This window comes from Pelophylax lessonae, assembly GCF_965119305.1.
Source record: "Pelophylax lessonae genome assembly, chromosome: 8".
Classification (NCBI taxonomy): domain Eukaryota; kingdom Metazoa; phylum Chordata; class Amphibia; order Anura; family Ranidae; genus Pelophylax; species Pelophylax lessonae.
The window spans coordinates 213,888,787-213,911,935 of NC_138775.1; the positions used below are offsets into that span (position 1 = coordinate 213,888,787).

At 44.4% G+C, this 23,149-nt stretch overlaps 1 protein-coding gene across 1 annotated transcript in view; it reads left to right on the forward strand.

The window, feature by feature from the left end:
• The window catches only part of RGS5 (regulator of G protein signaling 5), a 183,957-nt gene that overhangs the window by 106,696 nt on the left and 54,112 nt on the right, over positions 1-23,149 (forward strand). The window contains exon 3 of the mRNA XM_082264855.1: positions 8,384-8,445. Coding sequence (XP_082120981.1) covers positions 8,384-8,445 — 62 coding nt within the window. The remainder of the gene's footprint in view (positions 1-8,383; positions 8,446-23,149) is intronic.

Sequence of the window (23,149 nt, forward strand, 5' to 3'; positions counted from 1 at the left end):
AAGCCACAATGAACCCTCTCGGGACAAGGCCCAGATCCTGGCAAATCTCCTGACTGAGGAAAAGAACCCATAGAAAGGCTGCTTTCATGACTGAGACTTTACTCAAACTTGAACTGAAAGAGATGCCATCTGGAGCAGCAAGCTGTCAAGGGACCTTAAGAGCAATGTTCCCTCTAATTTTTTACTGTGCTGAGCAAATAAAAAAATTTCTGAGCGCAAACCTTTAGATTGAGCAATGGGGGGGGGGGGGGGGGACGTCAATGCAGAGTGACCAGCTTGCCCCAATCAACTGCAGAGTGCCACAGCAATGCCCCCAATAAACTGCAGAGTGCCACAGCAATGCCCCCAATAAACTGCAGAGTGCCACAGCAATGCCCCCAATAAATTGCAGAGTGTCACAGCAATGCCCCCAATAAATTGCAGAGTGTCACAGCAATGCCCCCAATAAATTGCAGAGTGTCACAGCAATGCCCCCAATAAACTGCAGAGTGCCACAGCAATGCCCCCAATACATTGCAGAGTGCCACAGCAATGCCCCCAATACATTGCAGAGTGCCACAGCAATGCCCCCAATAAACTGCAGAGTGCCACAGCAATGCCCCCAATAAATTGCAGAGTGTCACAGCAATGCCCCCAATAAACTGCAGAGTGCCACAGCAATGCCCCCAATAAACTGCAGAGTGCCACAGCAATGCCCCCAATAAACTGCAGAGTGCCACAGCAATGCCCCCAATAAACTGCAGAGTGCCACAGCATTGCCCCCAATAAACTGCAGAGTGCCACAGCAATGCCCCCAATAAACTGCAGAGTGCCACAGCAATGCCCCCAATAAACTGCAGAGTGCCACAGCATTGCCCCCAATACATTGCAGAGTGCCACAGCAATGCCCCCAATAAACTGCAGAGTGCCACAGCAATGCCCCCAATAAATTGCAGAGTGCACAGCAATGCCCCCAATAAATTGCAGAGTGCACAGCAATGCCCCCAATACATTGCAGAGTGCCACAGCAATGCCCCCAATACATTGCAGAGTGCCACAGCATTGCCCCCAATACATTGCAGAGTGCCACAGCAATGCCCCCAATAAACTGCAGAGTGCCACAGCAATGCCCCCAATAAACTGCAGAGTGCACAGCAATGCCCCCAATAAATTGCAGAGTGCACAGCAATGCCCCCAATACATTGCAGAGTGCCACAGCAATGCCCCCAATAAATTGCAGAGTGCCACAGCATTGCCCCCAATACATTGCAGAGTGCCACAGCAATGCCCCCAATAAACTGCAGAGTGCCACAGCAATGCCCCCAATAAACTGCAGAGTGCCACAGCATTGCCCCCAATAAACTGCAGAGTGCCACAGCAATGCCCCCAATAAACTGCAGAGTGCCACAGCAATGCCCCCAATAAACTGCAGAGTGCCACAGCATTGCCCCCAATACATTGCAGAGTGCCACAGCAATGCCCCCAATAAACTGCAGAGTGCCACAGCAATGCCCCCAATAAATTGCAGAGTGCACAGCAATGCCCCCAATAAATTGCAGAGTGCACAGCAATGCCCCCAATACATTGCAGAGTGCCACAGCAATGCCCCCAATACATTGCAGAGTGCCACAGCATTGCCCCCAATACATTGCAGAGTGCCACAGCAATGCCCCCAATAAACTGCAGAGTGCCACAGCAATGCCCCCAATAAACTGCAGAGTGCACAGCAATGCCCCCAATAAATTGCAGAGTGCACAGCAATGCCCCCAATACATTGCAGAGTGCCACAGCAATGCCCCCAATAAATTGCAGAGTGCCACAGCATTGCCCCCAATACATTGCAGAGTGCCACAGCAATGCCCCCAATAAACTGCAGAGTGCCACAGCAATGCCCCCAATAAACTGCAGAGTGCCACAGCAATGCCCCCAATAAACTGCAGAGTGCCACAGCAATGCCCCCAATAAACTGCAGAGTGCCACAGCAATGCCCCCAATAAACTGCAGAGTGCCACAGCAATGCCCCCAATAAATTGCAGAGTGTCACAGCAATGCCCCCAATAAATTGCAGAGTGTCACAGGAATGCCCCCAATAAATTGCAGAGTGTCACAGCAATGCCCCCAATAAACTGCAGAGTGCCACAGCAATGCCCCCAATACATTGCAGAGTGCCACAGCAATGCCCCCAATACATTGCAGAGTGCCACAGCAATGCCCCCAATAAACTGCAGAGTGCCACAGCAATGCCCCTAATAAATTGCAGAGTGTCACAGCAATGCCCCCAATAAACTGCAGAGTGCCACAGCAATGCCCCCAATAAACTGCAGAGTGCCACAGCAATGCCCCCAATAAACTGCAGAGTGCCACAGCATTGCCCCCAATAAACTGCAGAGTGCCACAGCAATGCCCCCAATAAACTGCAGAGTGCCACAGCAATGCCCCCAATAAACTGCAGAGTGCCACAGCATTGCCCCCAATACATTGCAGAGTGCCACAGCAATGCCCCCAATAAACTGCAGAGTGCCACAGCAATGCCCCCAATAAATTGCAGAGTGCACAGCAATGCCCCCAATAAATTGCAGAGTGCACAGCAATGCCCCCAATACATTGCAGAGTGCCACAGCAATGCCCCCAATACATTGCAGAGTGCCACAGCATTGCCCCCAATACATTGCAGAGTGCCACAGCAATGCCCCCAATAAACTGCAGAGTGCCACAGCAATGCCCCCAATAAACTGCAGAGTGCACAGCAATGCCCCCAATAAATTGCAGAGTGCACAGCAATGCCCCCAATACATTGCAGAGTGCCACAGCAATGCCCCCAATAAATTGCAGAGTGCCACAGCAATGCCCCCAATAAACTGCAGAGTGCACAGCAATGCCCCCAATAAATTGCAGAGTGCACAGCATTGCCCCCAATACATTGCAGAGTGCCACAGCAATGCCCCCAATAAACTGCAGAGTGCCACAGCAATGCCCCCAATAAACTGCAGAGTGCCACAGCAATGCCCCCAATAAACTGCAGAGTGCCACAGCAATGCCCCCAATAAAATGCAGAGTGCCACAGCAATGCCCCCAATACATTGCAGAGTGCCACAGCAATGCCCCCAATAAAATGCAGAGTGCCACAGCATTGCCCCCAATACATTGCAGAGTGCCACAGCAATGCCCCCAATAAATTGCAGAGTGCCACAGCAATGCCCCCCCGCGACCCCGTGCACTTACCTCACGGACGGTCACGGCACTCTGTCTTCAGTCCCCGGCTTCCAGCTTCCCGCGTCTCCATCCTCCCGAGTCCCGGCGCCTCCTCCTCGGCCAATGGCATGAAGTTGGCCTTTCGGCCAATCAGGAAGCGGGAGGACCCGCTCCCTGATTGGCCAGGAGGAGGACCCGTATGACAATAGCGAATTTTCATTCGCTATTGTCACACGATGGGCGTGCTCTCGGGGTGCACGCTCTGCTCCCTGGCCGCTCCGTCTGCGGCTGCGCCGTCTAACTAGGTGCTTGCGCGGGACGTAATTTCCACTGCGCGTCCGCGCACGCGCGCACCTTAAAGGGAACACTGCTTAAGAGCACTGATTCTGGCCAACGTTCCTGCTGAGGATGTAGACCTAGAGAGATTGACATCATAGCTCAATCCTTACTCCAACTGGACTGGGGGGATCCTATCTGGAGCTGTAAGTCACCAAAGGATCCTTCCTAGCCTAAAACTGTGATCTTTGCAAACTTCCTGGCTGGTGAGATAGCCCTTAGAGTGCATGTCTTTATAGCTCAGTCTTTACCCAGGCTGGACTGCAAAAAGATCTCATCTGGAGCCGTCAAGGAAGCCCAGAGTAAGAAGTAAACCCTGCCTAGAGAGTCTTGGTTTTCCTTCGATTCTCACATGCAGACCCCATCAAAGTATTGGATAAGGAAGGGATAGTTTACCCAGGAGACATTGGATATGACAGGGACTGCAGAGATCTGCCCTCTAAGAAAGCTTTAGGATCAGTTGAAGTTCAGAATGCACCTGACCAGAGGACTGAAGCAAAGAAAACAAAGCAGTCCAAATTTAACAAGCTCTATTCAAATCCTTTGGAAGGATTTATAGATATTATCTTAGAGAAACAGCCAAGCCTGATTAGTCTCTTCCTGCCAGGATGAGAAAGGGAAAGAGATAAACAAAATTGTAATATTTCTCTTTACAACAGAAGATCTCATCCGAGAGAAAGTACTTCAATCCGATACCCCGGTATCAAAGGCAGGAACCAAGGCCTGTTTTGCCAATAGGGAATTACGGCAAACATTGCCACGGTCTTAGCAAAAGACCCCCCCCCCCCCAAAAAAAAAAAAAAATTATTTGGATCGAACTGGAAAGCATATGGCTTCTGAGACCTTTCCTGGTCTGACACAGCATCTGCACCCAGGGCTTGGCCCAGGCCCCTAGGGAAAAACTTTCCAGCTTGTAACAATAAGGAGATGGTGCCAGATCTAACTCTAACATCTTGTCCAGAGATAAAAATCCACTTGGACGGATCTGTATGTAGGAACCACTTATTGCGCACTTGGGCCACAGAATATGGATTCTTCCCAGAAATTTTATGTAGATTTAAAAAAGATAGGAACGATTCTACTCCACCCAGATCAAAGTTATCCCTACCTCTTCTCAGTGTACTGACCCTGCAGGTTCTAACCTGCCCCCTGGTGTAGGACACCACTGTGAAGTTGTTCAGCCTCACTGGAGACTAAAAAGCCTGCTGTCAGGTGACAAAAGGCAAAGGGAGCATGAAAGCTGGCCACAAAACCAGAGTGTTCAACCAACTTCCCAACTGGGGAGTTCTACTGGCAAAACAACTTCCTGACAGTAGAGTTCCACTGGCAATAACTCAGCAGCAAAGAAGATTTATTAGTGTGCCAGCACCCACGGCTTCATCTGCCTGTTTGCAAGACATGAATTGCTTGGTGCATAATCAACATTGGAGAAAAAAAAACCCTTTCAGGACAGGAGGCTTTTTCCATTGAGCACACCTCAATATAGGGATGGTCCTGATCATCAGGTATTGAGACGCTGACAGGGGGAGAAAGGAAAGTCAGGAATACCCAGCAGCCTACCACCAGTATGCTCTAGTGGCAAAAACTATGTATCCTGAACCGTGATGGAATAAGCTCTCAGAAACACAAGGATTTGCGTAGGAGTCACAGGGCCCTTTTTTAAAGACTAGCCAGCCAATCTCTTGTAGGGTTCTGAGAACTACCGTCGTATACTTGACAGGAATTCCTGTCTAGAGCAGAAGTGGATCGAGAACCCAACCAGCAGACATATATGCCTCATGATGTCTTAATCCATGTAGAAACAGAGGTATGTCAGAAGACAGTTCTGGGAATTGGAAATAGGCATCCCTCTGAGCAACACTAGTACTCCTATTAAAATCACATCTGCTGGAATTGGAATTGCCATCCCTAGAGACGATAAGAACCACGTTGGCTAGCAGAACTTGCCTATTGTTGCCAGAGCAAAGGATTCCTCCTGGCATAGTCAGAGACTTAAAGGTGGCTGACTGACCAACATGTCCTGAAGTGCTTGAACTGAAGGTCCAACCATCCGAGACCAAAACTGTATCTTCCTAACAGAAGAGGAGCAACCAGGTACCCATAAGATACGTATGGGTGGCACAAATATGAAAAATCCCAGTAAGCAACCTCTCCCCCAGAAGTGGAGCTCTTTGCTGACTACTTGGTTGAGGACTTTTTCTCTCTTCAGTTCGTTCTGGACTCCAGGCCTTAACTGCAGGAGCAAACCTTTTTGGATTTAGACACTGACTGAACTACAGTCCTCTTTCATTCAGCAGACATGTACTCTGAGGGAAGTAGGTCAGACTAAACACAGCTCTTAGCTGTCAAATGAAGCTAGCCCTTGATCAGGACTGTTTAGACTCTCAAAATGCAGACAAGATTGTTCCACTTGTAGAATTGTTCCCAGCTATTTGCTATCAAATGAAGCTAGCTCTTTAAGGGGACTGCTAGACTCTCACAATGCAGACAAGATGTCTCACTTGTAGAATCATCCCCAGCTATTTGCTATCAAATGAAGCTAGCCCTTAAAGGGGATTGTTTAGACTCTGAATGCAGACAAGAATGTTCTACTTGTAGAATCATCTCCAGCTATTTGCCATCAAGATAAAACTAGCACTTGAAGGGGCAGAATAAACTCTTGCAATACAGATCAGATTGTCCCACTTGTCAGAACTATTATTTAGGCTAGAACATTCTTCATCCCAACTTCCATTGCATTGGAAGAGAGGCAAGGGTTAAGGTAGGCTCCCAGGCTGCAACTGCAGACAGATATACCCCTTGGGAACAAGTCCAACACAAGACTATCACCAGAAGTCGCTACACTCCCCACGGACACACCCAATCATTCTGATTGAGTATACTGATTTGAGTATATTAAGAAAATAAATATTATAAAATGTACAATTGCTTCTCAAGCCATGCAGTAATTTATTAAATAACCTTCCCAATACAACTTGCAGCTCCTTAATTTTCTTAAGCTGTTTAGAGAGACAAAGTAACAGTTGTTTGTTTGCTAGGTTAGAGAAAACCCATAAGGGGTTAACCGCTGCTAAAGGAATACTACCACAGCAGACTTCTCTACACAGGTGATTTCATTAGACAGAGCATTTAACACAGAAAGAAAAAACCTTGCTAAACCAAACAGATATCTGTTCAGGACAGAAAGCAACTGCACCAAACTTTGAAAAAATGCTACAATGCACATTAGAGCAAAGACATCTCCATAAGTTTCCATTTGGTTATTATTTATTTATTTTTCTTTTCTAACACAAGTGGAGTTACTCCCTAGCAGCCCCCATGGTACCTGGTCCCTTCTGCTGACCTCAAGCCAAACACACTCACGTATCCTGGACCTTGTCCACAGAGCAATCAATGCATCCACAGGGCGACCCAGATCCCAGGAACAGCAGAGCACACCATCATGCTGGGCACACTTTAGAGGCTACCCACTTTTAGCGAGGCATCTGACCTAGCGCAACTGCTCGCCATTGGCAGAGTTTCCATTATTACAGGTGTCAAACTTCTGCGCATGTGTGCCATTCCCTACCCTGCTGTTAGCCGGGCATTTGGTGACTACACTGGAGCCATCCTAAAACTTCTGGACAGCACAAGACGCTCCCAATATCCGCACAGCTGCCCCGCGTGAGACCCCAGTCGCCACGTATTCCAAAAGTAGGAAACTTCATACAAAATGGTCCTTTTGAGTGAGGAGGACGAAAAAAGGAACACAGCCTCTGGCCCAGCCTGAAAATTTATGAGAGTGGGGTCCTATGTGGTAGAAGCGAGGCGGGGCTACCCAAACATATGATGCTATGGAAGTCTGTCAGGATGCCTTAAGATTTGTTTCTTGAAGGGGATAAACAACCATTTACACCTGCATAAGATAATGATATAAAGGACTATTTAGTGGTCAAATCTGTGGTTCTCTTCTGTTCGTTGAGACATATCCATACTTTCCATTGGAAGAGCACTTGGGATTATTCATAATAAAACTAGCTAAAGTACACATCAGACATCAGCTTAGAAAAAGGCAAGTGCATCAAATTAGGCTTAAAAATATGGACTCATACTGTAGGCTTGGCTATCAATACTGTCCTGGAAGATCACTGGTAAAATATGACTTAACATTTTTCCATTACATTTTCAACATAGTGAAAAGTATCATTTAGAATGCCATTTATTAATTATAATATGTAACCTGTCAAAACTACACCATGCGGTACATGTCTACTGCATCCCCAAAAGCATCATGGCATAGACACTGGTCACAAGAACTGGTTTTATTACATAGAAGACTTATGCATAGAGAAACCTGGAGGAAGTCATGGCTGACCTCTTCTTATTCAAATGCTAATTGCATCGCTGTCACACTGATCTAAAGCCAACAATTTATTTAGTATGCCAGTCAAGTATTTATACTTTACTTTGACTATGCTGCATATTTGTTCCAGATCATTGGCATTTAATTTATTGAAATCAGAGGATCAACATAATGCCAGACAACTAGCATTTTAGAAGGTCAGCACAGGTTTCTTTGAATTTAGTTTTCAGTGCAGTGTGGTTGATATTTGATGTTATATTATGTATGTTGTCATGTAAATCAAAATATTTTCCGAGAAAATCTGAAAAATACCCTACTTTTGTTGATTAAGATATATAGATAGATAGATAGATAGATAGATAGATAGATAGATAGATAGATAGATAGATAGATAGATAGATAGATAGATAGATAGATAGATAGATAGATAGATAGATAGATAGATAGATAGATAGATAGATCAAATAAAGAAAATAAGTACTACTTCATTCCTGAGTCTATTTGATGACGATATTTTCCTTTTTCTTTAACCAGGCCATCAGCTGACGAGGCCGGGCAATGGAAAGATTCTCTGGAGAAGCTTCTTCAGAACAGCTGTGAGTCACCATCTTCTCTGCTTCTCTTCTTCAGCTTCCTGTATATATCTCATCACCAAGGCTTAACATCATTATATTCCATGCCATTGACCCCATATAGCTGAGTGTTTTCCCACAAGCAGGCTGTTTTTTCCTGGAAAATTCAGACCTTCCTGTTCTATATTCCGAGATGACCCTGTCCTGGTTTGTATTCCTTGAAAGGTTCAGAAGGGGCAATACAAAGCCCTGAGGTTTGTCCCACACTTATATTATTACATGGTGTCAAGTGTGTAAGTGGATATGCACGTATCCATAGTATAAACCTTTTAGAAACAAAGTTCTCTTTTTCATTTGCCTTTGAAATGAGTTGCTATATTTAATGTAAAATCCAAGTATAGGCTGTAAAAATATATAGTAGAGATTTTAATGGCCTCATCCAAATCATATAAAGAAAAAAACTAGGTAGAAACCTGAGTGTGAGCCTCCAGTAATCTACAATGGCGGAATACAACTGCAAAACAATGTAGACAGTTTTTAGATAAAAAAATAATAATTTGTATTGTACAATATTTAATAGGATATTTAATTAAGGATAAAAGTAGAGGTATCCTACACATAACATTTTGGGTATTTAACACCTTATGATCATATAACTCATAGAAAATCATATATATATATATATATATATATATATATATATATATATATATATATATATATACAAGTATAGGTTAGATACAATATGAGTGGCACATGCTTAGCCTGCTGTCTGTTGGGTCAACGCGTTTCGCCTGTTGCTTGGGCGACACGTTGACCATACAGAAAGCAGGCTAAGCATATGCCACCCACATTGGATCTAACATATATATATATATATATATATATATATATATATATATATATATATATATATATATATATATGTGTGATTGTATGTATTTTCTATGAGCTATATGATCAAAAGGTCTTAAATTCCCACATGTTGGGGGTAGGATACCTTTACTTTTGTCCTTTTTAATATTGTGCAATAGAAATGTAGGTTACTGGAGGCTCATACTCCGGTTTATACCCAATTTTTCTCAAGTATAGGCTGTTCATTTAGCAAAGTGTATGTTTACTTAGGCCAGTCAGACGCAGTTAGTTTTTCTTGTTCAGCCCGTGAAAATGAGTTAATTCCCCCATCCATGTTAAACAGCGTGGATAGAGGAATCTCCATTGCAGCCTATCCTATTTAGGCAGCAGCGGCACCTGTGTCTGTCTGAATATCCAAACAGTAACAGCATCTGACAGGGTGCAGTCACTGTTTGACCAATACGTTTCCACCAAGCCCTGTCAATTTTTAAACTGACTTTTATCAGGACAGGTGCTTCATGCAGGGCCACTTGTGGCTCCAGTTTCAAGCCATGTATGGCCAGTTTTATGTAATAAATAAAGCAAAGTGGTGTTTGATTTAAATACTCAATTATGTACAAAGGGGTTAAAGGCAAAGTTCACTTTAAAAAAAAATAAATAAATACACAAATATTTGCTGCAGAAAATGTTAATTTATTTTTTTTTTCCCCCCCATGAGTCTGCAAAGCATTGTACCCATATTGAGCAAAGGGCAGGTGTAATGTCAGGCTATTGCAAACTCTTCCTCCAGCATTCTGCCTGTACCCAGTGCTTTAAGTGGGCCGGTACGCACCGGTACCAAATATGGCTCTTGAGCGTACCGCTACCTCTTCGTGCGCCTTAGCGTACCTGTTCACTCATTTTGGACATCTGCGCCCTCAATTGCCCCCCCCCCGAGAATATTTCCCACTCTAGAGCCAGACCAGTCACCACCAGTGAGTTCCCCTGCTCCGGAGTCCCAGCCCCGGCCAGCAGCGGCGGCAGAGCTGTCATGCTGCTGGCCTGTACTGCAGTGCACTGGTTGCTATCGCCGCCTGGCATCTAGCAACCACTGAGGTCATCTGAGGAGGAGGAGAGCGAGGCCCCAGCATACACTGCAGAGCCTCCTTCCTCCTCTGCTGCGCGCCGAGTGAACTGTTGGCTCTACCCAGCTCCTCCCTCAAGCTACTCCAGCACAGCACAGTGAGTCCTGTGTGTCAGCCTCAGCCTAAAAACGTGAGTAGGAGCAGTTCTGGGGACCCTGATGTGGGATGGGATGGGGGGCTCTGTGGGGACCCTAATGTGAGGGGGGGTGCTCTGTGGGGACCCTGATGTGGGATGGGGGGGCTCTGTGGGAACCCTAATGTGAGGTGGGTGCTCTGTGGGGACCCTGATGTGGGATGGGATGGAATGGGGGGGCTCTGTGGGGACCCTAATGTGAGGGGGGGTGCACTGTGGGGACCCTGATGTGGGATGGGGGGCTCTGTGGGGACCCTAATGTGAGGGGGGGTGCTCTGTGGGGACCCTGATGTGGGATGGGAAGGGGACTCTGTGGGGACCCTAATGTGAGGAGCAGGAGGTGCTCTGTGGGGACCCTGATGTGGGGTGGAGGGGGGCTCTGTGGGGACCCTGAGGTGGGGGGGCTCTCTGTGGGGACCCTGATGTGGGGAGGCTCTGTGGAGACCCTGATGTGAAGTGGGGCGCTCTGTGGGGGCCCTGATGTGAGGTGGGGACTCTGTGGGGACCCTGATGTGAGGGGGGGGGCTCTGTGGGGACCCTGATGTAAGGGGGGCTCTGTGGGAACCCTGATGTGAGGGGGGGGCTCTGTGGGGACCCTGATGTAAGGGGGGCTCTGTGGGTACCCTGATGTGGGGGGGCTCTGTGGGGACCCTGATGTGAGGTGGGGGGCACTCTGTGGGGGCCCTGATATAAAGCACTGCCTGTACCCCTGTAAGGGCTTTTAGTTAGAGACCTAGAGTAAGTGTCACTGGACTATGAGTTAACTGATTACTACGCTTGTATTCCATTGATAGTTACAAATACATCTGCCACAGAGAATAACCCCACTTCAGTGGATGGCATAGGATTAAGCATAAGGCCCCTTTCACACTAGCAAACCGTTGATCGCTGAACCGATGCCCCATGCATCTATATGGGGCATCGGATTTCAGTGGAGACATGTCTGCTGACATCCGATCCGATCCTGTCCGTCCAATCTGGATGGATGGAAACCCTTTTATCCATCCGTCCAGAGGATCAGATTGGATGGGATCGGATGAGAGCGGACAGGCGGTCCGTTCTCATCCGATTCCCCCATAGAGAAGAGCGGGGACCTGACAGCTCTGTCTCCGCACACAGAGCGGAGTCACAGCTGCCATCCGCCTGCTCAGCAGGGGATCGGCGGATCGATACCCCGCTGAGAAAAACGGAGTCCGCCGACGGACTCTACAGTGTGAAAGGGGTCTAACGGTAAAATAAAACAGTGATGTAGGGCAAAATAGAAACTCTGAATCAAAGGGAAACCAGGCTACGGCTGAGAATGTTTATAAGCGTTTGAACCTCTAGGTTTATGGACCTAAAGTTTAAGCTTGCAGTAATGTCAAATGTGCCAATTCCATTCATCAAAAAGAGGTTTTTATAAATTGGAAATATAAAAGATATTTTGAACACCGTTCCCCTACAGAATTTTTTTTTGAATATATGTTCATTTAAAATATACAACCATAGACAGTAAGATATGTTTATCTTCCTACCCTTTAAACTTATTATTAAATGACCAGTAGTAATACATTTTTCAAGCCTAATGGCTGATTGATTGTAATAATAATTTTCACTCTAATCACTCACTAGTCATATTTGGAGTAATCGGTCAATCAGTTTTGTAAATAGTATTTGCTTGAAGTGTCTCTTAAAGCGATCAGGGAGAAGCAAAGCAGTGGCAGTCAAGACATGGACTGCTGGAAAGACAAGTACATTTCCATTGCTTTTAGCTGACAGGGTCATGTCCAGTGGTTTAGACCCCCCTCAGCTAGTCTGTGCTCAGGGAAGTGCAAATCTCACTTTGAATATTATTAAAATGCTTTAAGAACAAAATCTATCTAGAAATGATTTAAAGTGGAACATAACAGTATCTTAGCAACACGCATCAAAAATTCTATTTATTCACCATTAATATTCTGAGTAAACTCACCCGTTCATCCATGTCTCCACATGTTATTTTGTTGAGAGATTCCTTTAAAAAACATCCCCCCCACCCCAGCATTTCTAGTTGCAGCCATCCTGAGTAAAGGCCGATGATTTATGTAGCATTTACTTCCTGGAATCCGTCTGCCCTTACTGTCATGATAACCTAGAACAGGGGTGTCAAACTCAATTTCATCGCAGGCCGCATCAGCATTATGGTTGCCCTCAAAGGGCCGGTTATATCTGTAAGATTAGATGGCCAGAGCACACCATGTCCCCTTACACCCTTACATGAGATATCAAGAGCCCAACCACCATCAGAAGTCAAGAGTCACCCATCCTTCCTTACATCCCAATTCATGCCCTTACCTTGTACTGCTGCCAGGAAGAAGATGCAGGTAGATCTGGGAAGAAGTGCAGGGTCTGGAGGAGAACCAGAGGAGGGCTGGAGTCAGCTTCCAGAGTCTGCTGAATGCTGAGACCAGGGGAGGCAGAGGCAAGTTGGTGTTGCGGCTGCACAGAGAGGTGCAGGATCTGTAGGAGGAGATCTGCCCTCCTCTCTGCTGGGGACTGCTGAGAAGGGGGGGGGCGGTGTGGGAAAAGTGGAGCCTTTCTGCAGCTGCACAGAGGAGTGCAGGATCTGGCAAAGGAGTTCTGTCCTCTCTGCTGCCAACTACTGAGACAAGGTGGGGGCAGAGACAAGGGGGGTGCCACAGCTACAGAAGAGGTGTGAGGGCCACATGAAATGTCCTGAGTGGCCGCATTTGGCCCACCTTGTGTTTGACACCTGTGCCCTAGAATATCTTGTGTATGCAAAGTACAATATACATGGGCTGCAGGTACACATTTGCAAGGTCAGGCATGCAGGCAGGAGGGTGTCTTTTATGGGAGCTGGGAAAGCCCCTCCTCCTTCCCTCCACATAAAAGAACAAAAATGCCCATCAAGACTCCTGGGATGTTTGACACCATTTTTGCCTAGGCCAGAAACCAGGAAGCAATTGAAGAAATGTAGAAAAAGGGTTTTAAAGAAGTAAATATAATATATCTTCCTATCTATTTACAAATGCAAGCAGCATATTGATTAAAATAGTTATTGCTGTTTTAGAGAGTAAAGTTTTGCTTTCAGTAGTAGATGTGACCTTGGTAAGAGCCGGTTCACATTAGAGTGATCCGACTTGCCGAGGCGACCTCACAAGTCGCGGTGCGCTGCTCGCACCGCGACCTCGGAGCGGCCGGCACGGACTTCATAACATTGAAGTCTATGCAGGTCGCTCCGGGTCGCCCCAAAGAAGCTCCGGACCCTTTTTCTAAGTCGGAGCGACTTGTGTCGCTCCTATTAGAACAGGTCCACAGCTTCTCTATGGCAGGCGACCTACGGTGACCTGTCAGGCGACCAGGTCGCCTGACAGGTCGCCCAAGTGTGAAACGACTATTAAAGTATCTGTCTTAGGAGGATTTACCTTTCAAAAATCGAAATACTGTACATATTTATTTTTTATGCATAGTAATTAGTTCTAAACTGCTCAATAGGAAGCTATACTGAAGTCTCATGGGAGTACAGTTGTAGACACCCACAATGCATGGTCTATATGACTGTATCTATCCCTAACCATATGCCAGTAACTTTTTCATCTGCACGCATTCAATTTATTTTTCCCTCTGTTGTTTATTTGCTTTGGGCTATTCATTGAAAGGAGTCATCATATTTACTGGGTTTAATTGCTCAAAAAACAACAGGCATGATCAGAACATATACCCAAGGCATAAAAAAAATAGATTAGAGGATCAAATGCAAAATGTCATTTTTTTATCCTGATTAATTATGAAGCATGTTGGCAGCCTTATAATTACCATTTATTTAGCCTCAGGGCTGTGAAAAGCAGATTATTTGTATAATCGCATCACCCCCCTGCAGGAAAAGAGCACACAATTATTCTTTTGTTTATGGGAACATTAGCAGCTTCAGATTTGTTTTTCACAAGAAAAGCTTACTCCTACAAATACACACAAGGCAGTTTTTACTATTGACTACTGGTGAATCTAATGAGTATATCACGTTACATAACAGCACTTAACGGCCTTGTAAGTACTGGGTGGTATTAATGATATACTTTGACTCTATACTGGTAACAACTGTGATGCCATGTGGAAATGTAGAAGACTTGTTAATAATGACTTTGCAAGGTTATCTATATTCATTATTTTTAATGGCTATAAGCGGTATGTGCTTTAAAGTGACCTGCACTTATAATGTACATTGCCGTTGAGCTAAGCGCTAAAGGAGAAATCCATAACTTTGCTTTGATGTTTCCAATTTACGTTTTGAGGCTCATAACGAAATAAAAAACATGGCAAATGGGCATTTATTGTAGAGATGTGCTGATTTTTTGTTTAGTTTCTCCAGACATACACTTTAATTAAATAAAGTGACCCAATAGCTTGTAAAGCCTCATGAACCACTTGCCGAATGCTCACAGTATATTTACTGCGGCAGTCAGCCCCTCACAGGCAGAGCGACGTAGTATTACGTCGCTAGCCTGTGAGGGTCTAGGGAGCGAACGCGCGCCCCCGGAGGCGCGCTCCCGCTCCCGCGTGGTCACGGACCCCCCCGCGCGTGTGACCGACGTACCCGATGTCCGCCGGTCACTCGGCGATCGTCGGTGCAGAGGGAGAAAGGCAGGCGGCTAATGAAAACAAGCCGCCTGTCATTCTCCCCTGTGTAGGAATAGTGATTATACGGTTCTACTATGTAGGACCGTTGATCACTGTTCCTACACATCAAGCCACAGCCAATCACAGTTAGAATCACGCCCCTAGGGACACACATAACCCCTCCCTCTCAAAAAAAAGTTAACCCCTTTCACTGCCAGTGTAATTTTACAGTAACAGTGCATATATATAGCACTGAGTACTGTAGAAATGTCACTGGTAACCCCAAAAGTGTCAAAAATGTCAGTCAAGGGTCTGGTCTGTCCACCGCAATGTTGCAGTAACGCAAATAAATCGCAGATCGCCGCCATTATGCGTTAAAAAAAAAAAAACAACAAAAATGGCAAAAATCTTTCCTTTTGTTAGTAAACGCGATAACTTTTGCGCAAACCAATCAAAATACGCTTTTTGCGATTTTTTTTACCAAACATATGTAGCATAAAACAAATTGGCCGAAAATGTTAAAAAATTTAGATTTTTACATTTTTTTGGGGGGGAATTTCATATAAAAAAATGTGAAAAATATTGTTATTTTTGCAAAATTGACGCTGTTTTTTTGTTTATAGCACATGATCAAAAAATCGCACAGGTGATCAAATACCACCAAAAGAAAGCTTAGGTACAGCATCGCACGACCGCGCAATTGTCCGTTAAAGTCACGCAGTGCCGAATCGCAAAATAGGCCCTGGTCAGGAAGGGGGTAAAATCTTCCGGGGCTTAAGTGGTTAATCTGAGGCTTCTAATTGGACAATAATATAGGCAAATCAAATAATGGTCTTCTTGGATATAATTCTTAGTCTTAGCAAGTTTAGAACTATGAACTTTTGAAATTACAGTTACGTGACAATAATAGTGTATGGCAGTTGAGAATAAATTATGTGAGTAACAAAATGTTTGTAAGTTGAGAGGTACCTTCTTCTGAGTAGGCCACCCTTTCTTTTAAATAATTGGGATGAAATTGCAATAAGGCACAGCATATTATCAGAAAATGTACAAAATTTAACTCTTTTTATAAAAACAGGAAAGTAAACCAGTATTTCAGGTTTAAAAAAATATTAATTGTAACAATGCAAGTAAAAAAAACCATTTAATGGAATACATATGATGCACAGTAAATTTTATCTACAGGTAGGTATTACAAGGTGTAGTGTGGAGTTATTTTCTATTGTATGGTCAAAGCTCCTTATTCCTTTAGTAAGCCCTTTAATTATTATACCGCAAAAAATGGGTCTTGTGGGACCACAAAACACAAAAAGTCTAAATCAAGATCTAGGAAAGTATTGAAAGAAACAATGATGGGGCTCTAACAAATATGAATATGAATGTGAATATAAAGAGAAGTACAGTGTGAGGAGAAGTATAGTGGAATGGGTGGCTCAGCCAGGGGCCCTAAAGGGCTCCAAAGTCCAAGTCTTGTGGTTGAACATAAATTATTCACGGTGTCCAGGGCCTCTGAAATTTCTCATGAGTATTATTAAATATGATCATAATATTTTCATTAATCATGTAACGCTGACACTATTTTTGACCTCATCAAAGCACAGGGCAGACAATTTCCATGGTTTTGCAATGGCCTATTTTGTTGCAGTAAAAATATGGGTTATTAATGTTCTTTCCTTGTTGAAAAGGATACTTATTTTCTTATTAAGGGGAGCCTCCCATGGGTTCTTCCCTAGACACTATTATTATTATTATACAGGATTTATATAGCGCCAACAGTTTGCGCAGCGCTTAACAAAATGAAGGCAGACATTATAGTTAAAATACAATTTGGTACAAAATGAATCAGAGGGCCCTGCTCGTTATAGCTTACAATCTAAAAGGGAGGGTCAATTGATACAAAAGGAAATATCTGTGACGGATGAGCAGATGGAGAAAGTGAAACAGTGTATTAGATAGTAGCCGTATAGGCTTCTTTAACCACTTGCCGACCGCCGCACGACTATCTACGTCGGCGGTCAGCCCCTCACAGGCAAACTAACGTAGGGCTACGTTGCTTGCTTGTGAGGGTCTAGGGAGCGAGCGCGCGCCGCCGGAGGCGCGCTCCCGCTCCCGCGTGGTCACGGACCCCCCCGCGCGTGTGACCAGCGGACCCGATGTCCGCCGGCCACTCGGCGATCGGCGGGGGAGAGGGAGAATGTCAGGCAGCTTGTGTAAACAAGCGACCTGTCATTCTCCTCGCTCTAAAGACACTGATCACATGGATCTACTATGTAGATCCGTTGATCAGTGTCCTTACAGCTCAAGCCCCAGCCAATCACAGTAGAAAGCACGCCCCTAGGGACACACACAGCCCCTCCCTCCCAAATAAAGTTAACCCCTTCACTACCAGTGTATTTTTACAGTAACAGTGCATATATATAGCACTGATTACTGTAGAAATGTCACTGGTAACCCCAAAAGTGTCAAAAATGTCAGTCAAGGGTCCGATCTGTCCGCCGCAATGTCGCAGTACTGCAAAAAAAAATCGCAGATCGCCGCCATTACGCGTTAAAAAAAAAAAAACAACAAAAATGACAAAAATCTTTCCCTTTGTTAGTAAACGCGATAACTTTTGCGCAAACCAATCAAAATACGCTTTTTGCGATTTTTTTTACCAAACATAGGTAGCATAAAACAAATTGGCCGAAAATGTTAAAAAATTTTGATTTTTACATTTTTTTGGGGGGGGAATTTCATATAAAAAAATGTGAAAAATATTGCTATTTTTGCAAAATTGACGCTCTTTTTTTGTTTATAGCGCGTGATCAAAAAATCGCACAGGTGATCAAATACCACCAAAAGAAAGCTCTGTTTGTGGGAAAAAAAGGACGCCAAATTCGTTTAGGTACAGCATCGCACGACCGCGCAATTGTCCTTCAAAGTCAAGCAGTGCCGAATCGCAAAATACCCCCTGGTCGGAATGGGGGTAAAATCTTCCGGGGCTTAAGTGGTTAAAGAGAACGCCGGTTTTCAGGGATCGTCAAAAGATGAATATATTAGGGGAAAGTCAGACAGATTGAGGTAGAGAGTTCCAAAGAATGGGAGAAGCTCTGGAGAAATCCTGGAGGTGAGCATGGGAGGAGGTGACAAGGGAGCTAGAGAGCAGGAGGTCTTGGAAGGACCGAAGAGAGCGGCTTGCTTGATATTTGGAGATCAGATTAGTGATGTAGCTGGGGGCAGAGTTGTGGATGGCATTGTAAACTATTGTTAGCACTTTGAATTTTATTCGTTGGGTGAGTGGAAGCCAGTGAAGGGATTGGCAGAGAGGGGTGGAGGACACTGAATGGTTGGTATGGTGGATGAGTCTTGCAGCAGCATTCATTATGGACTGAAGGGGGGATAATCTATGTAAAGGTAATCCAATGAGGAGGGAGTTGCAGTAGTCGAGGCGAGAGATAACCAGGGTATGAATTAAAAGCTTGGTGGTGTCCTTGGTTAAAAAGGGCCGTATTCTAGCGATGTTGCGGAGGTTAAGGCAGTATGATTTGGACAGGGATTGGATGTGAGCCTGAAAGGACAGTGCAGAGTCCAGGGTTACCCCTAGCACCCTGGCATGTGTGGAAGGACTGATAGTTGTTTCATTGATCTTGACAGAGAATTCCGGGGAAGGGGCACGTGGAGGAGGAAATATTATGAGCTCAGTTTTAGATAGATTCAGTTTGAGGAAGTGGTGTGACATCAAGACTGATATGTCTGTTAGTAGATCAGTGATGAAGGAGGAGACTGATGGGGTGAGCTGAGGGGTAAAGAGGTAGATTTGGGTGTCATCAGCATAGAAATGGTAGTGGAAGCCATGGGAGGCTATTAGCTGACCCAGGGAGGAGGTGTAGATTGAGAATAGTAGCGGTCCAAGGACAGAACCTTGGGGGACTCCAACGGTAAGAGGAGTTGCGGGGAGTAAGTGGAATTGTAAGTGACACTGAAGGTGCGGTGAGATAGGTAAGATTCGAACCAATGGAGAGCATAGTCACGGAGACCGAGCAAATTGAGTTTTTTGAGAAGGAGGGGGTGGTCAACATTTTTAAAGGCAGCAGAGAGGTCCAAGAATAAGAGTACTCATGTAAGACACTAATGCAAAATCAAACTGATAAGGCCATAAACAGACATCCGCAATAGCTGCACATTTGTGTAGGTTCACCATATACATAATTCCAAATCATCTACTAGTCAAGTGCAAAATCATTCAGGTGGACACCCTGTTATGCAGTCGATTAGCTGAACATATAGATAATATCTGTATAGGACTTTATAGTAATTTCTTAGCACAGGGATGATGCTAGAAATTTTGGCTTACACTTGAAATTTTTTGGACAATCTTTTTTCAGGGAGTTTTCAGGGAGTAATAAAGTGTTGCACCCAATGGTTTTGATTTTAAAGCAGAGTGTAAAAAAAGTAATTTTAAAAAACAAAAAATAAAGGTCCACCAAGGGAATTCTGCTTGTGCATGGAGAAATGCTAATGTTATAGTTTGGGTAACAGGGTAATTTCTGAAAAATTGATAGAACATTTGATTCACCTATGTGAAAATGCTGGGCCGGACATTTCCGTCACCGGGAGTCTCTGCTCTTACCACATTCTCTTGGTGTACATCCAGATGTTAATATGCTAAATTCTTTGCTATAAACATATTTGCGTCTGCGGACTAATTTAATGCTAATGATTGAATGGCTTGTAAAATGCAATATTTATACATATTTTCAGAACAAAGATTGTTGTATCTGTAGAGTAAACAAAACATAATGTGAGGTATTAATTAAGTAAAAGCGTGGGCAAGTGGGAGAAAGCACAGTGATGATGTAACTTCCTGTCCCACACAGGAAACAGAGCCCTGGAGATAATTCTTGGCATTCTGTGCCAATGTATCATGTCATTTTATAGTTTTGCCTTCGAGGAAAATATCATTTACAAGGGACATTTGTTTTTCAAAATACACAGATGTCTGCGAAGCATAAACAGCAATTCTGAGAATATCTAAATGAGGAATGTTAAGAAAGCACAGGAAGACGTGGGGACAGGGAGACCCAAACAACTTGCTTTTTCCCATTTTTCTTACATGTGTAATTCCTATTAAAGGCGGTCCCTGGGTTACAAACAAGATAGGGACTGTAGGTTTGTTCTTAAGCCAAATTTGTTTGTAATTCAGGAACAGATATATTTTTTAAGTTTAGCTCCAGCCAAAATAATAATTTTTAGGTTTTTTGGATAGCACTGGGAATGGTTAACACCCCTGTAACATTTGTTTTACTGTCTGTACCCCTGTTCAAAAGATTTCACCTCACTTTCTGTCCCTAGGACAAATGTATCTTGAAAATTTTGGGCTGTTGTGGAATCAAGAATTGGTGATAAAGCTTCAGTGAAGACACCTTTTCCCCATGAGAACTCTTACAGGAGTGAATTTCCCTTCCAAGGGGTAGATTTCTCCTCACCTCCTGTTGTCTCTCTCCGTTTCTAAGTAGGAGTCCTTTGTATGTCGGATGTTTGCAACCTGGGGACCGCCTGTTCTTCTAATAGATAAAGTCCAAACAGTTGGGGTTATTTATTAAAACCGAAGAGTGCAAAATTTGGTGAAGCTCTGCATATAAACCAATTAGCTTCCAGGTTTTGTTGAAAAAGCGTAATTGAACAAGCTGAAGTTAGAAGCTGATTGGTTACTATGTACAGCTGCACCAAATTCTGAGTGCACAAATTTTTGTAAATCTCTCACTTTGTGTCCCTTTCTAATTTTTGGCCAAGTGAGAAAAGATCTATAGTTATGCCTAACAACTTTGTACTATAAACAAATGGAGAAATAGATAACTAACAGGGTTAGCCAAACAAATTTTGCCTCTACTCAAGTTGCAGTGGCTAAAAAGAAATAAATCACTAACTCTACCAATCATATACCTTTAAGGCCCAATTCAATGAAGCCTTGACTTTTTTTAATTAGCAAAAACATGGCATGCCCTCCTTTTTTTTTTTTTTTTTTACAACTGTAAAAGCTGCAGTTAGCCTGTGGCAGTGGTACCAATGTCCTGTGATCCAACAATTCCCCTGCACAGTATTTCAATTATGAACACATTATTTACACCCTGTGTATTGGTAACAGGGTCACTTTAAATCCAAGCACATCTTGAAGTAGGCACACATTCTTCATTTTTGTTACTTCTTAGCTACCGTATTTATCGGCGTATAACACGAGCCGGCGTATAACACGCACCTCAATATTTGGAGAGAAATTTCAGGGAAAAAAGCTTAAATTTAAAATAAACAGCTTTGAACTCAGAACATTTTATTTTTAAATCAAATGACATCTCACCAGTGCCCATGAATGCATCTTCATCAGCAGTGTCCATATATGCAGCCCATAAGCAGTGTCCATACATGCAGTGTCCATATATGCAGCCTATCAGCAGTGTCCATACATGCAGGGTCCATACATGCAGTGTCCATATATGCAGCCTATCAGCAGTGTCCATACATGCAGTGTCCATATATGCAGGCCATCAGCAGTGTCCATACATGCAGCGTCCATATATGCAGCCTATCAGCAGTGTCCATACATGCAGGGTCCATATATGTAGCCTTAATATATGCAGCCTCGCAAGCGCAGTGTTCAAATATGCAGCCTCGCAAGCACCATTGGAACAGTCCGAATAGGTTTTAAAAATGGGCGGGAAGCAGCGCCGAGAGCAGAAGGGGCGGTCCGGGCCGAGGAGAAGGAAGGACGAGCTGTCATAAGAGCAGAAGGGGTCGGGTCGGGCCTGGCCGAGGAGAAGAGAGAACGAGCGAGCGGTGTGACGTCTGTCATAGGCGGGACTTCCGATGACTGCGCTCGCTCGTTCTCTCTTCTCCTCGGCCAGGCCCGCCCCCTTCTGCTCTAATGACAGCTAGTCCTTCCTTCTCCTCGGCCCGACCCGCCCCCTTCTGCTCTAATGACAGCTCGTAATTCCTTCTCCTCTGCCTGGCCCGCCCCTTCTGCTCTCGGCGATGTTTCCTGGCACTTTGTTTTTTTAATATCGGCGTATAACACGCACTGCTGCTTTTTCCTCCATTTTTAGGAGGAAAAAGTGCGTGTTATACGCCGATAAATACGGTAGTTAGCTACTAAAAAGCCAGGTTGCTCTGTGTAATAAAATAGTGTCCATGCTTATTGTGCTTGCACTGTGAACCATAACTTTGCACCCTATTCATGAATAGGGAGGTGAGGATATGGGGAGAGAGTGAGTGCATAGCATGAGCGCGGTAGCTGTGGCTTATGCTAACCACCAATGTATAAGAAGGGTATCTTTGCACTAACCACCAATGTATCAAGGGACCATAGGTGTGCGCAGCCTATTGCATTAGGGTGTGCACCCCAAAGCTCAAACACATGTGTGTGTGTGTAAGTGTGTGTGTGTGTGTGTGTGTGTGTGTGTGCATGTGTATTTATACTGACAGTGTCAGTCGGGCAGAGATTGGTGTCAGTAGGGCAGTGGATGCTGACTGTAGTTTTTTTTATTAGTTTTTTTATTATTTTTTAGTTTTATTTATTTTTATTATTTTTTTACAATATTTTTAAGGTCTAATCTGCACCACATAGGATGATTAGGGTGTGCCCAGGCACACCTGGCACACCCTGTGCGCACACCTATGCAAGGGACACACTTTCCATTGTTTAACAGTGCATAACAGTGTCATATTTGCTCTGCAGAAGGGGGTATTTTGGCGTTGATCACTGTACTAAAAGGGACACCATGGTAAAGGCATGTAGTACTGTCAACTGGCTAACAGTGGTGCAATTAGGGTGTAAAGTTACAGGTACTGCAAAGAGTGGTAATCAGAGGGCCCTATTGCTATATATTTTACTTTCTATTTATACACTTCATTTTTTTCTGCTAGGAATTTATGTTTTGTTTTTTTTTTGCAATCTGGGAAAACACAATGTAAGCCTGTCATGTTAATTCTCCTAATTCTTTCTATGTTTATTTTTATAGCTAATGTTCTTGCTGTCTGTTTCTTTTCC